This window comes from Henckelia pumila, chromosome 2 (assembly GCF_033568475.1).
Source record: "Henckelia pumila isolate YLH828 chromosome 2, ASM3356847v2, whole genome shotgun sequence".
Taxonomy (NCBI): domain Eukaryota; kingdom Viridiplantae; phylum Streptophyta; class Magnoliopsida; order Lamiales; family Gesneriaceae; genus Henckelia; species Henckelia pumila.
Genome location: NC_133121.1, coordinates 18,501,734 through 18,516,025, shown reverse-complemented (window position 1 = coordinate 18,516,025; position 14,292 = coordinate 18,501,734). Strand labels below are relative to the sequence as shown.

Sequence of the window (14,292 nt, the reverse complement as noted above, 5' to 3'; positions counted from 1 at the left end):
AGATTTATATTCTATTATTTTCTCTATAAATAGAGGTGATGGAGTTCAATAAAATTTTTACCTGAGTATTGACTCATATGATTCTCTTCTCTCATGAATTCTATCTATTCATCTCTCTATTTCTATTATGATTTATAACACGTTGTCAGCACGATGCTGTAACCAACTGAGAATAAAAATAATTCTCGTTTTATTGATGATATTGGAATAGCACAACGTGTTGTCAATACAAATTTATGAGAGATATTCATTGGTGTTCTAGAAGTAGCACAAAGAGATATTCATTGGTGCTCTAGAAGTAGCACAATGAAAATAATTGATATATTGGTGCCCATGAAATATCATAAATATGTTGATGGCTATAAAGTAGCACAACTTGATTTTATATTGAGAATTTGAATAAATTCATGATCATGATATAATATATTGAGAATTTTGAGAGATTCATGATTACAATTTTGATATATCAAAAGATATTCATGATATAATATATTGAATATTGAGATATTCAAGATTAAGATTTGATATAAGATCAAATATATTGAGAATCTAAAGAGATTCCTAGTTATAATATAATATATGAGAATCTGAATAGATTCATGATAAAAATATGATATATGATTTCGTATATCAAGAAACTGAAGAAATCATTATTGATATATGATATGATATCCAAGATCTATAAATATCATTGAAGAAATAGATCTCATGTCAAAGTGTATCAATATTGAAATATTGATAAAAAGATGCAAGATTTGATAATATTCATGAAGAATATTTATATAAGATCCAAGATTTGAAAATATTCTCGAAGAATATAATTTAATGCTATTTTGGTTGTTGAGAATCTTATGAATTGAGAAATTTAATACAATTTCTCAAAGAATATCGATATATGATCTAAAATTGTCAATACACATAAGAAAATATTATTAAATACATATGTGAGATATATATCAAAAGATATTGACTTGATATCGATTCAAATCATATATTTGTTATTAATGCTCTAGAAGAAGCATGATATATTATTTCTCACTATTTTTATAAATAGCGACTTGATGTTAAATGATGAACTACTTACGCTATTGATTGAAAATTATGAATGTGCGATAGTAAAATCGTAACACTATCAATCGAAAAGAAAAATAAATGTTAAACCCAATGAATTGGATCATCATCTATATTGGGCAACGACGACGATGGATTGATGGTAGCCTAAGAATGATGATGTCAATGGGTTGATTTATGACTAACTTCGAGTCATTTTATTTATTTATTGAACTAATTCATTTTTGGTAAATTAATTTTGTATTTGTTTAAACTAAATTTTGGAAAACTCTAGCATGTGTTTTGATTAACATAAATTATTTTGATGATATAAAATAGATCTACAAATTTTGTGAATATATTCTACTGGTCAATATATTGTATTAAATATTAATTATGCAATTTGATGATTTGAAATTTTTTATATTTTAATGATATATTGGGTTGTTAAATCTTTATTCCATAAAATTTGATTATGGATTTAAATTCCTCAATTTTGATTGTGGATATAAATTTTGATTTTTTTCAAAATCATTTGATTAAGCTATCACTTTTTAAACGAATGATAGAGTATTTTTATCACATGTTATTATCTTACATGTAGAAACATGAATTTAATGTAAAATGACATTCGTGATAGATTGAATGTCATTATTAAAGGTAAAAGATCTACTTGATGCATACATGAATTTGAAAAGGTACGTTCGATTTTTCAATTTCAATTCTTTTATTATAATATCTTATTTATAGTAATTTGTTCAAGGAATGACAATTATGAAAGTTGTCTGATTATTGTGGTCTATTCTTTTAAGTGAATGTGACAGTGCCAATAAACACAGTTGATACACTGTAGTTTAATTCTTCAAGGAAGAACATGTCATCTCGTATGAAGCGAGATATGAATCATAAATTCGGCACAAAATATTGAGATATATGTCATAACAAAGTATTGTACTAAATGTACATCGGTATCTCGTATCACTATCGTACCTGAAGTACGTAAAAATATTTTATTGATATCTATCAAGCAAGATATAAAAGTTTGTTGAGACCGGCCATTGATGTCTATCCAAATTATATGTTTCATCGTACGTTGATATGAATGTATGGAAGATCTTAAAGATCGTTTGATTGACGATGAAAAAAGATGATGTGCTTGATATTATAAAATAATGATACACAATAATGATGTATATGTATTTTTGAATCTAGTAGATATTGATTTGGTTTAAATATTATATTACAAATCAATATTTCTAGAAGAGCTAAAGAGCTTCAAAAGTATCATTGATACAAATACTTTCAGAGTTTGGCATAATGGATTGAATTGAGCATTCAAATTATATAAATAGTTGAAAAACTATTGATAGTGCACAAAGATGTTGATGAATAAGTCAAAAGCTTTTGGATCGATAAATAGAATGGTTTTTTAATCAAAGATCCAGAAGATTTTGTGAATTCTTATTGTCTTATCAAATTTGATATCACTATCATTAGCTCAAATTGATAAAGAATCCCCATATTATCTGGAATGAATAAATAACGTGGGCCCACGAAGCGCAACATAATATTTTCAAAAATATGTACTGAGAAAAATTTCCAGAATATGTAATCAAGACAAGTTTAATCAAAAGAGGATATGCATACCAATTTTATGATTATAAATATGTTGGTTTAGTTGATTTATTTTGCCTCCAATCAACTACTAAACCATGGGAATAAATGCGTCAAAGTTGGGGATATCTGAAATATATATTATGTCAAATGATTATGTATTGAAAGTTAATGTTTGTGCAAGAAATGCACTACATAAATCTCTTGAACAGATTGTAAATATATTGGAAATAAATTGGATCTTATGATCAATTATTTTGAGCAATGAGATTTTATGACGCGAAATTCTCATTTGTTATTCTTGTAAAACAATTTTTTCAACATTGAGGGGGAGGAATTATAAGCTACAAGAATATTTTTGAGATCGATCTCAATGAAATATAAAGTGAACATGGCGTTCAAAGTTTAAATCTCAAAATACATTATTTGATCTTGTGTATAAAATCATTTATACTATTTAGCTTTATTTATGTTCAAGTTGAACAAAGTATATAAATCGGCTTTAGTGACGAAGAACCCCTTTAACAAAATGAGCGAATATCTTAATGTAAAAAGAATAACGGAGGTTGGTCGTTATAAAAGAATTGATGTCATATCTTATACTACTTGCAAGTAAATAAAAAAGAACGCTAGAAGCGTGAACGATCAATTATTCAAATGAATCCAATTCGGATTATGTTATTCTTGAAAAATAAAAAGTATATTAAAAGATGGGATTTCACAAATTATTTGAGATCGAAATGATATAATCATTCGTGTGTTTTGCTATTATGCAAAATGATGATTATTTTGAACTACAATGTGAGGACTCGGGTACTAATCTCTCAAATCATTACGATTAATCCAAGATCAAATAAGAACATTTCATCCAATACATGAATTAAGATCAAGCAATCAAAGGCCTAAATTTTATTTTTTTTTATAAAGGTTGCGCGCGCGCAAGCGCGGGCAAACAAACCAGCAGCCGAGCTAGTTAGATCGCGCGTGCGCGAGCCAAGGGCTCGCCCCCACGCAGGTCTGCACAACATTAAAAAAAACAGCACTTTGGTTTGTGCTGTCCATGCCTTCCAAGCCATAAGATCAACTAACAAGTTATGCCAATGCTACATAATCATATCCAAAAGAATTAGAACAAGTTCATGCTAACTCCTCTATGATAATATCAAAGCTAATGGCATAATTAATACAATCATCTTCATAATCAAGAGAGCATGATGCTACAACAAGATAAGTTTCATTTCTTCATATAAACCAACTCAAGTTTACATGTAGAATCTACAAAAGTGACTCAACTAAATTTCAATTGTAGCAACAACATCTACATCTAGATTAAAGTCTTATCTCAAGCCTTTAATACAAACATCAAACATGAAAGGATAAACTAAACCAATGAATTTAACATATCAACATTGGATTCTAATCTAACATGCTTGACATTACAAAAGAACATAGACTTCTTCTATCACCCGAGTCTCCACTCTAATCTCTCAATCTCTCGCTTCCATGTCAAGTCTGACTCGCTTACCCTTCAACCTGATGCAATGCACAGATACAAGCAAAACAACAGCCGATTATCTCCGGTGAGAATAAATCTCAGTATGAAAGACATCTATATAAATCAAGTAGATATAACTCAAACAAGTAATCTACTATCCCAATCGTCATTTCCTTATACCCTTACCTGTAAAATATTTTTCATAGAAAATTCATTCAATAACATAAAAACTCAAAGACAAGTCGAGGGTTAAAGGATTCAAATCTCACAGAATCGATATTTTCAATAATCATCTCGTTGGGATCCCGGGAATATAATAAGGCCAAAAATCAAGCCTCCCACCTACGCTCCCGCTCGAGGTGGTCAATCTCGTATTCCCTGGACTGTGAACAATATACTGAGAACCGTGGCAAAAAGAAATCAAGCCAGATCTCTAGCCTCTCATATATAATTTCACCACTTCCAATATTTTCTTTTCGATTCTGTTTTCAAGGTTTCGAAAGAATTATGGCTCAAGAGGTTTACTCTCAATTCTATAACCAATCTACCATAACTCAACAATTCAAAATAATCTAAACTTATCAATCTCAAATAAATTATCAATCATCAATCTCAACAAGTAATCATGTTTAAATCAAACAACTCATATATCAACCAAATCAATTAAGTCAAGTTATTCATTTAGATCATATAAGATTAAGTAAAACAACTAATCATGCATGTATGTGATTTAATAAACTCGAAAACCACCACGTTCTCGAGATATTCTATCTGTCGAGGTTAATGTCGAATCATACCTTTATTCTGAACTCTGGCACTTCTTGATCACATACAAGTTGTCCCAAAAATCTGCACTTCCTTCAAAAATCTGCTCACTCAACTCTTGTTAATTCATACTCTAATTGTTCCCAACTAGCAGCCAACTTCACGTCAATTCGGACTCGTCGACTTGAACTCGATATCCTTCAACTTCAATCTGAATGTTAAGTATGTTAAAACTCAATATTAGCTTCCCAAACTCATTTCAACTCATCAAAGTTTAATCAACTTCAAGTCTTGTCAATAACCAAAAATCCAATCGACGACGAATCAATTCGAAACCGATGATTCTAATATTTTAAACATCAACCAAACATTGATATCTAACTCATATCACTATCATTCCATCACTACAATTTCGAAATCAGCACTTGCATTTTTCAAAAATTCAACAAACAAGAACCGACGGCGTAACGGCTCGAATTCGGTAATTTCAAAATCATAACCATCAATATTATCATCATCTAAACACCACATCATACTCAATTCAATCCATATCACACGAAATCAGTAGCCCAAAAATTCCAAAAATTTCAGAAAATAGTCCATAATTCAAAAATATGTCCAAACGACGATCTTTTCTAAATCCGACTTAGATACGCTATCGTCGTATATACTAGAACACGTTTATACAATCAAATCGTAATTCTAACAACATCTTAAAATTCAAACACGGTAGAATTTAGCCAAACTTACATCAAAGTGTATCACTCGAAGCCGTGATCGCAAATATACGATCAATTTGAAATTCTACCGGCCGAATCGAGTTTTACCGAAATTGCAAAGAACAAAAATGGCTTGGAGCTTTCCTTCCTTCTCCCACGGTTGTAGCCGCTGAATGGAATCTGAAGAACGTGATACATACACGTATAGTGCATCAAATATAAGCCATGTGTAATCCACTTGCTTTATAGGGAATTGCACTTTGGTCCCTAAAACTTCAATATTTGCAATTCAGTCTTTGCTCGAGTTTCTTCTTCAAATTAAATCCTCTTTAATTCCAAACTCCACATTTAAATCTTAAATCTCATAAATAATCAATTCAAATATTTTATTCTTTTAATTTAAAAATCCCAAAATTTAATTCTCAAATATCCGTAAATTCTCAAATTAAATATTTTTGCCTCGAAAATTACATCTCTAATTTCCATAAATTCCAATTAATAATTTTCAAATACGAAATTTAAATCTCTAATTCCGTAATTAATAACTTAATATTTTCAGGGCCTTACAATTCCTCCCCTCTAAGGAATGATTTCGTCCTCGAAATCGCATTCAATCGTACTAATGAATCTCGTAGACTGTAAAGCTGACTGAAGTAATTCTTACTTCAGTTCTAAGAGCTTTAGATATCTTTTCTGGTATCTTATCTTCTTATTCTTTCTGATCAAAATCTGTATCGATTATTCATCAACTCATAATGAAATTTCTTTCTGAATCAGATATTGCTCCGGAAAGAATATTTCTCACTGAACATTCTGTTCAAGATTCAAACTCTGACTCTGTCTAATCTGCTCTGTTCAAAATTGGTACGAAACAATCTTCATATTCTCTGTCTATTATCAAGCAACATCTGATCTGATCGCCGATACATTTGCAATATCGTCTCATCACAAAGAAACTTCTGCTTTTCTTCTCATTTCTTAATCAAAAACACGATTTCTATATCAATCGAATAACTGTTACAGGAATTGCAATAAGCAAGTGGCAAAATCTATCAGTTAGTATCGAATCAGATACTATAGTTCTGAGCATTTCCTCAAATCTGAATAGTCACCTCAGACAATCCATTGATCAAAGGGTGGCATAATGCAATCACATACAACCAAACACTCAGAACTTCTGAAAATCGATGCCACAATCTACCAACTAAATCTAAAGTCTCTATCTCGACAATAAATTTCAACAATTCCTGTAATTTTATCATATCACCAACTTCTTAGCAGCTAGAAACTCATATCGATATTACAGCTAATACAGCGTATTCTTGAATCTAACGAATCTATTTCAATACAAATCGCAAACTCATGACGATTTGAGTAATTTCGAACTAAAATCTGTCAAATAATTATTCTTGTTTTGACTTCAGAGTTGCTAAACTGATTCATAGATCACTCAGTCTCTTCTTTTTTGTTTCTATTACTGGAAACGTAGGTATCGGAAACTCAATTATGTCATATCGTCTTCCATTTTCTTTTGCCAATACTGATTTCCAAGTAATTCATACAACATTTCCAAACAACTGAATGGATATATAATCTGTTGTAGTGTGCCTTTTCCAGAATGTAATATCTCATGTCTAGATTATCTAGCACAATCAAACTAATATTCATCTCAAAATCCATTATCTCTGATCTGTTATCTTGTTTCATATCTCAATCTAGCATTCTCAACCAAACTCTAATCGCTTGATTTAATCTCAATGTTGCTTTAATCTTTCCAAACTAATCTAACGCAGTTTGGATTGCAACAATCCTGATTATTTGAGTATCTTGTTTAGAAACTCAAGTACAAAACCAAGTCTTTAATCAGTCGATTAAGCATTCTTCTAATTTCTTCTTTCTATTTCTCAAGTTCTGGAAAAATCATACAATCAATCCAAAACTCTTACTGGTACTCTGAATCCAAATTTCTATCAGTTACGAGCCAAAATCATCAAAATATACTGAATGTATATACCAAATGATCAACGACTCTTGAAATTCATAATAAAAAAAACTCACTCAAGTCAAGGTCATCCAAAGAACAAATATTCTGAATGACAAAATCTGCTAAGTGAAAACAACTCACTTGCATCTCGACTTAAAGAGACTGAATTAAAATAAGACTCTATCAAGGAATAAGAGCCAATCAAAATCAATCGAGGTTGAATAACAAAACCTCATAATCTATGGTAGATTGGTTATAGAATTGAGAGTAAACCTCTTGAGCCATAATTCTTTCGAAACCTTGAAAACAGATGACGAATCAATTCGAAACCGATGATTCTAATATTTTAAACATCAACCAAACATTGATATCTAACTCATATCACTATCATTCCATCACTACAATTTCAAAATCAGCACTTGCATTTTTCAAAAATTCAACAAACAAGAACCGACGGCGTAACGGCTCGAATTCGGTAATTCCAAAATCATAACCATCAATATTATCATCATCTAAACACCACATTATACTCAATTCAATCCATATCACACGAAATCAGTAGCCCAAAAATTCCAGAAATTTCATAAAATAGTCCATAATTCAAAAATATGTCCAAACGACGATCTTTTCTAAATCCGACTTAGATACGCTATCGTCGTATATACTAGAACACGTTTATACAACCAAATCGTAATTCTAACAACATCTTAAAATTCAAACACGGTAGAATTTAGCCAAACTTACATCAAAGTGTATCACTCGAAGCCGTGATCGCAAATATACGATCAATTTGAAATTCTACCGGCCGGATCGAGTTTTACCGGAATTGCAAAGAACAAAAATGGCTTGGAGCTTTCCTTCCTTCTCCCACGGTTGTAGCTGCTGAATGGAATCTGAAGAACGTGATACATACACGTATAGTGCATCAAATATAAGCCATGTGTAATCCACTTGCTTTAGGGAATTGCACTTTGGTCCCTAAAACTTCAATATTTGCAATTCGGTCCCTGCTCGAGTTTCTTCTTCAAATTAAATCCTTTTTAATTCCAAACTCCACATTTAAATCTTAAATCTCATAAATAATCCATTCAAATATTTTATTCTTTTAATTTAAGAATCCCGAAATTTAATTCTCAAATATCCGTAAATTCTCAAATTAAATATTTTCGCCTCGAAAATTACATCTCTAATTTCCATAAATTCCAATTAATAATTTTCAAGAACGAAATTTAAATCTCTAATTTCGTAATTAATAACTTAATATTTTCAGGGCCTTACATACAATATGTAGAGATTGTCAATAACAAATGATTGACAAGTGACATGTTGCATATGAGCAAATATTAGCAAAGTTTCTCAAATTATTTCAAGCGGATTGTGAGAAAATATTGCACTTATCGTGGATGCACTAATTTGATGCATGGTGATACATATAGAATCATCCTAGAAGGATTTGATGCTTAAAATATTATTTTTGCCAACTTGAATAAAAAGATATTTGGTCTTGAAGTACCATAACTATGACAAAATCAGCATCTGAATTAATTTTTGGCAAATAAGTGCACAAGATTGGAATAAGATGGGTTAATAAATTCAAGTGATGCTTGCAAGAGGGGGAGCAATCAAAGTTGTATTTTTTTTCCCTTGTCTATGATTTTTCCCACGTGGTTTTTTCATAACAAGGATACATTACTTATTTACATAGTAACTACACAGTATAATGTATTTCAAATTACTCATTTTTCAGTGAGCTTGAAAAAGCCTTTCTTTACTAATGAACATTGTCGTAGTAAATACATAGGTTTACAATATATGTATAATATATTTTTATGTTTGTTTTAGAGTAAAAATATTTTTGAATTAATTAAAACATAAGATTAGATAAAACTCATAAACAAAAAATAATAGTTGTTCATAAAAACTCTTTAAAACTGCGAACTTCATAAAAATTAAACAAGAAAAAAACTCTTATGACCAATGTTTTCAAAACCGACCGATAATCGAATCCGTAAATTTTTTAAAAAATGGTTCAACCAGACGGTTAGATCGGAATATTTTTATACTGTATAAAATAATAATATACTATAGTAACTGAAATATTTCAAATTTTAAAACCACAAATATGAAATTGTCTCGTGAGTCAATTTGTGATATTATCTCTGACTCGATCCGACTCATGAAAAATATTGTTTTTACGTCAAAAGTATTATCGTTCATTGCAAATATGAATCGAATCAATTTATCTTATGGACATAGATCTGTAGGTTTGTTTCGCAAGAGATCAACTCAAAATTGCGAGACAACTCAAATTTATTTATTTATTTATTTTTTTTGAAGATGACAACTCAAAATTAAAAGGCACCAAGTATATGAATTATGACATGAAATGTTCACAAAAACTAATTTAAATTAGATATTGCTGTACATAAAAGTGTTCTTCGACAAAATAACATTATTTGCCCAGAATAAGATATTGCTTAAAAAAAAAAGTGGAAAGAAGAAGAGAGATATAAGTAGGGTTGGGGAAAAATACCGAAATGCCGAAAATACCATCATATCATACCGAAAAATTTACCGAATATACCAAAAATTTCGGTACGGTACGGTATACCGAAATACCGAAATTTGTCGGTATACTGAATTTTTTTTATTTCTGATACGGTGTTCGATATAAAAATTCTTCATACCAAAAAATTCGATATTATACGGTATCGTAGTTTGGTACGATATACGGTATACCGTACCGTACCCTGCTCTAGATACAAGATTCTAGATGGGTATCCTCAAAGAGTTTCCATCGTAAGGATGAAGAAGAACATAGAGAAAAAGATGTTCCCAAAGGGATTTAATACCGCACCCACTGAAATCACCTTATCTTCTGCAAGAGCAACAATGAATGTTAAAAGTGTGTTGGCGAAAAATTCAAATACCAAAATTGTGATTTATAAATCCGTTTGGATTTTGTAGAGATTTTTTAAAATAAATGCTTTTAAAAGTTACAATTTTTTACTTTTAAAAAAGCTCTAATTTTGATTCAAAAAAGTGTTGGTCAACCAAACACCTTATTAACCGAAAAGCACATAAAAAAATAATTTTTTGGCCTGACTTTTAAAATCAAACGGGGCCATAGTTATATAAGTTTTCGAATTTTTTCTTAAAAAAAAAATTCAAAATAGTTTTTTTTTTTATAACACATTTGATTGAAATTTGTTTGTATGGGATACATATTCGAGCCAAGTATATGAAATACGTCGTGAACAAATGCGTAAAAATCATAAACTCAAATTTTAACATAAAAGAATTCCTCCCAAGTTATTTCATCATTCATTCAGTGACATAAAATTAAGGAATAATTACATATACATATCCACTTGTCTTTTTGAAATATCGAGATTACTAAAAACTTTCTCACGAAAAAATGATTTTTGTTAACTCCATGTCTTCAAATCTTGAGCACGTACATCTTCAATATTTTCAAATAACACACTGTTCATGCGTGTTTTCAAAGGATATTAACAAAATGACCTTTGGGCAAACTTTTTTAAAACCTTATCTAATATATTTTCTTAAAAAAAAAAACTATAATGATCATTTATTAAAAGAATACTTATATGGATTGCTACTTAAAGAAAATAAAAATGAATTGCTCCGATCCAAAAGAAAAAACTTACTGCATTTCTTGGGATGGCAGATGCATCTTAACCCAACCCCGCAATTCCCATCAGGCTTCTCACACTGATCACAAGGATTCGGAACATGATCCGGAATACCGAAACCAATCTGGGTTCCCATCTCTAATCTCTCCCCTGCATTTCTGTAAACTCGCCTGTAGTGTGTGCAATCCATCTCCTTGTAGGGATCAAAACTCTCTCCCAAGCTTTCAAAATCATCAATGGCCAAACAAGGAAACGACGACCCTTTTACGGATAAATCGCCGCAGCCATGATCCAAGTACGTCTGATTATCACATGAGGACGAACGAATTCTCTGCACTTTCTTCGAGCAATTTAGTAGTATTAGCGAGTTCGAGCTTGGAGGAGAAGGGAATCCAGCAAAAAGATGGTGGGGGGATATGAAGTTGGAAGTTGAAGAGCAATAAGTGTGGGAAACAGTGAGGAGTTTGGCCGAGTAATCTACGGAGGAAACCGGGAAAAGGCCGATGGTGGTTCTCAAGTATAATTTACCAGATTTGCAGAGGATCATGTGGTTTGAGATAATGGAAGAATTTGTGGGATTTTGCGCAGAAAAAGGTTCTTGAATGACTATGTTCCCACAGTGTGTTGGTGGGATTTCATGGGATTTCGACGACGATGGCTCGAAAATGTGGAGGAAAAGGAGAAGGAGATGGAGTTTGTTCAAGTTCTGCATTTTCAAGATGTATAATTCACAGAATTTGCTTTTGGTTGGGGAGATGAACAGAACAACTACTTTTTCTTGCTTGGTGGTGGTGCTGTGAGAATATATGCAAAAAGGAAGTCACTTTTTCACCCTTTTCAAAAAAATTTGAATTCTTGCCTATCCGTGAGGCGAGACATCTTCTATGCTCGTCGACTCATTGATATTTTAAAAAAATATATTATTTTTTATTGTAAATATGTGTGGTGATGATTAATCACGAGATCGTGTCACAAGATACTACTCTCATTTGATATACATTTCAAAAGAAGAAAAAAACATCCACTAGGAACCCCAATTGAAATATATTTCACGGATTTGTTTTGTTGCGAAGTCCGAATGTTCTTTCCTCGGCGCTAATGTCGTCTAAATCGCATGAAGAATGTTCTCAAGCTAAAGCAAACGTGAGTTTGGATCTTTTTTAGTCAAATTCGTGGTTGGATTTAGAAATCAACTCATTATAAAGAATTAATTTGGTTTGGTGAAATTTTAAATAAAAATAATAACCACCAAATCAAACCGATTTATTAATATAAAAAAATAATTACATAAAATTGTTAATTTAGTATGATTATTGAGGATATACAAACTTTATCTTCAGTCTACGTTTTACATTGAGAATTAGAATATATTTGTTGCGGATTTAAACTAAAATAAACCTAAGCCTAGCCCTGGAGGTGTCTTTTTTTTTTTCTTTTTTTTTTTTTAATTTTAGAATAGCCCTGGAGTTTTTGTTTTTTTTTTTTGACGGGTAGCCCTGGAGTTTTTAGTCCTTTTATATGATGTGCAAATATGTAACTTGTACCTCGACTTTAATTCATGGTTCTTACACTCGTGTCACTCCATGATAAAATCAAATTTTCGTTCCACTTCCATACACCGTCAATCCTAATCTCTTTCTATATTATAAAGAGAGAGGATTTGGTATGACCTATTAATTTTTGCATGACAAAATCAATTAAAAATTAAAAATAAAAATAAAAAAAACTTTAACTTAATTAAGGCCCGTCAGTTTGGTATGGGCAAAACCAATGAAATGAAACCGCCGCCCACCTCTTCCATCATCGTGGGTAAGATGGAGAAAGGAAGTCATAATCACCAATCGGTTTCTGCCACAAATCTATCGTTTCAAAACTCATTGGTTCATTTGTTCATCAGTCGATGCCGACAAATTTTTCGACACACTGAATAGGAAGTTTGATTATAAATAGAAATCCTACAAAATATTTTTTGAAATTTTTATGGGTTTTGATCGAAGTCGTGTGATTCTCGACAAATCAGAACCAGAGGACGAAACTTTATTCCTTTATATGGTACAAATTTCTGTTTCTTCATATATGTAGGCCCATAACCACTTATATTTGCACCAAATCCATAATTTCAGATCTTCACCGATTGCTCATTCGAAGTTGATAAATTTTGACAGTGACATAATTGAGAATTTGATTCTTGCTAATTCGAAACTGATATATTTCTCCAGCAACGAGATTGGAAGTTTGATTATACATAGAACAAGCTTTCAAACGCCCTTAATTTGGCCTCTCATTTCTTCGAGGTTTCTGTTTCTTCAATTTTGTTCCATTGGCTTTGTTTGTTTCCATTTTAGTTATATTGATTACAAATTATTTATTGTTTTCATCTCTAATATGATAGATGTACGTAATCGAATAGTTTTTCATTTTGATTTTAAAATAGAACTACTCATTTTTGTGACCGTGACAAAGTATGTAGTTAAATGTGTTTATTGTTTGGCGACTACATGTATGGAATAATGTACTTTGTTTATTTATTTATATTTTATTCTTTCACTATTGAAAATCATGAACATAATTTCATTTAGTCTTTCATTCTTCTTCCCTTTACCTCTGTTTGTTAATGATTTTATGTTGTCCATTTTTTTCCATTTTACACTCTCGAGATGTTGCAATTCTGATTTCTTCTTCCCTATTTATGCATATCAACATGTTTTTGGCGTTTAAATTATCATAAAAAAATTATGTAGGTGATTATTTTTTCATATTTTTCTTACCCGATAATATTTGTTTGTTTCATTTTGTATTTAGGTTAAAAATTGCACTGAAGATTGTAAGTAAGTTGTGATATGATATCTTCATAATTTTTTTTTGGAGTAAATGACATTTTGATTTCTTACTGTTCTTTGGTGTAGTTTTATTAAAGTAAATTCTTTTTGCAAATTCTTTAGATCAATTTCCTTATTTTCTTGAATTATGTTGAATTGACCTCCAATCTCAATGATAGAGAAGTGGAAT

The 14,292-nt window shown here is 30.8% G+C and overlaps 1 protein-coding gene across 3 annotated transcripts; it reads right to left on the bottom strand.

Moving 5' to 3' along the window:
- Positions 1-3,890: 3,890 nt before the first annotated feature.
- On the bottom strand, positions 3,891-12,071 carry LOC140882234 (uncharacterized). Of its 3 annotated transcripts, none has more exons than XM_073288098.1 (2): positions 11,299-12,068; positions 3,891-4,197 (listed from the first exon to the last, which is right to left on the bottom strand). In XM_073288098.1, the coding sequence occupies exons 1-2, from the start codon at positions 11,993-11,995 to the stop codon at positions 4,193-4,195; spliced, it is 702 nt and encodes a 233-aa protein (XP_073144199.1). In that variant the 5' UTR covers positions 11,996-12,068; the 3' UTR covers positions 3,891-4,192. The 3 variants fall into 3 exon arrangements, with proteins under 3 accessions (XP_073144199.1, XP_073144198.1, XP_073144197.1); XM_073288097.1 differs by lacking the exon at positions 3,891-4,197 and adding an exon at positions 8,156-8,520 and having other exon boundaries at positions 11,299-12,071; XM_073288096.1 differs by lacking the exon at positions 3,891-4,197 and adding an exon at positions 8,644-10,505 and having other exon boundaries at positions 11,299-12,067.
- Between the last annotated feature and the right edge of the window lie 2,221 nt (positions 12,072-14,292).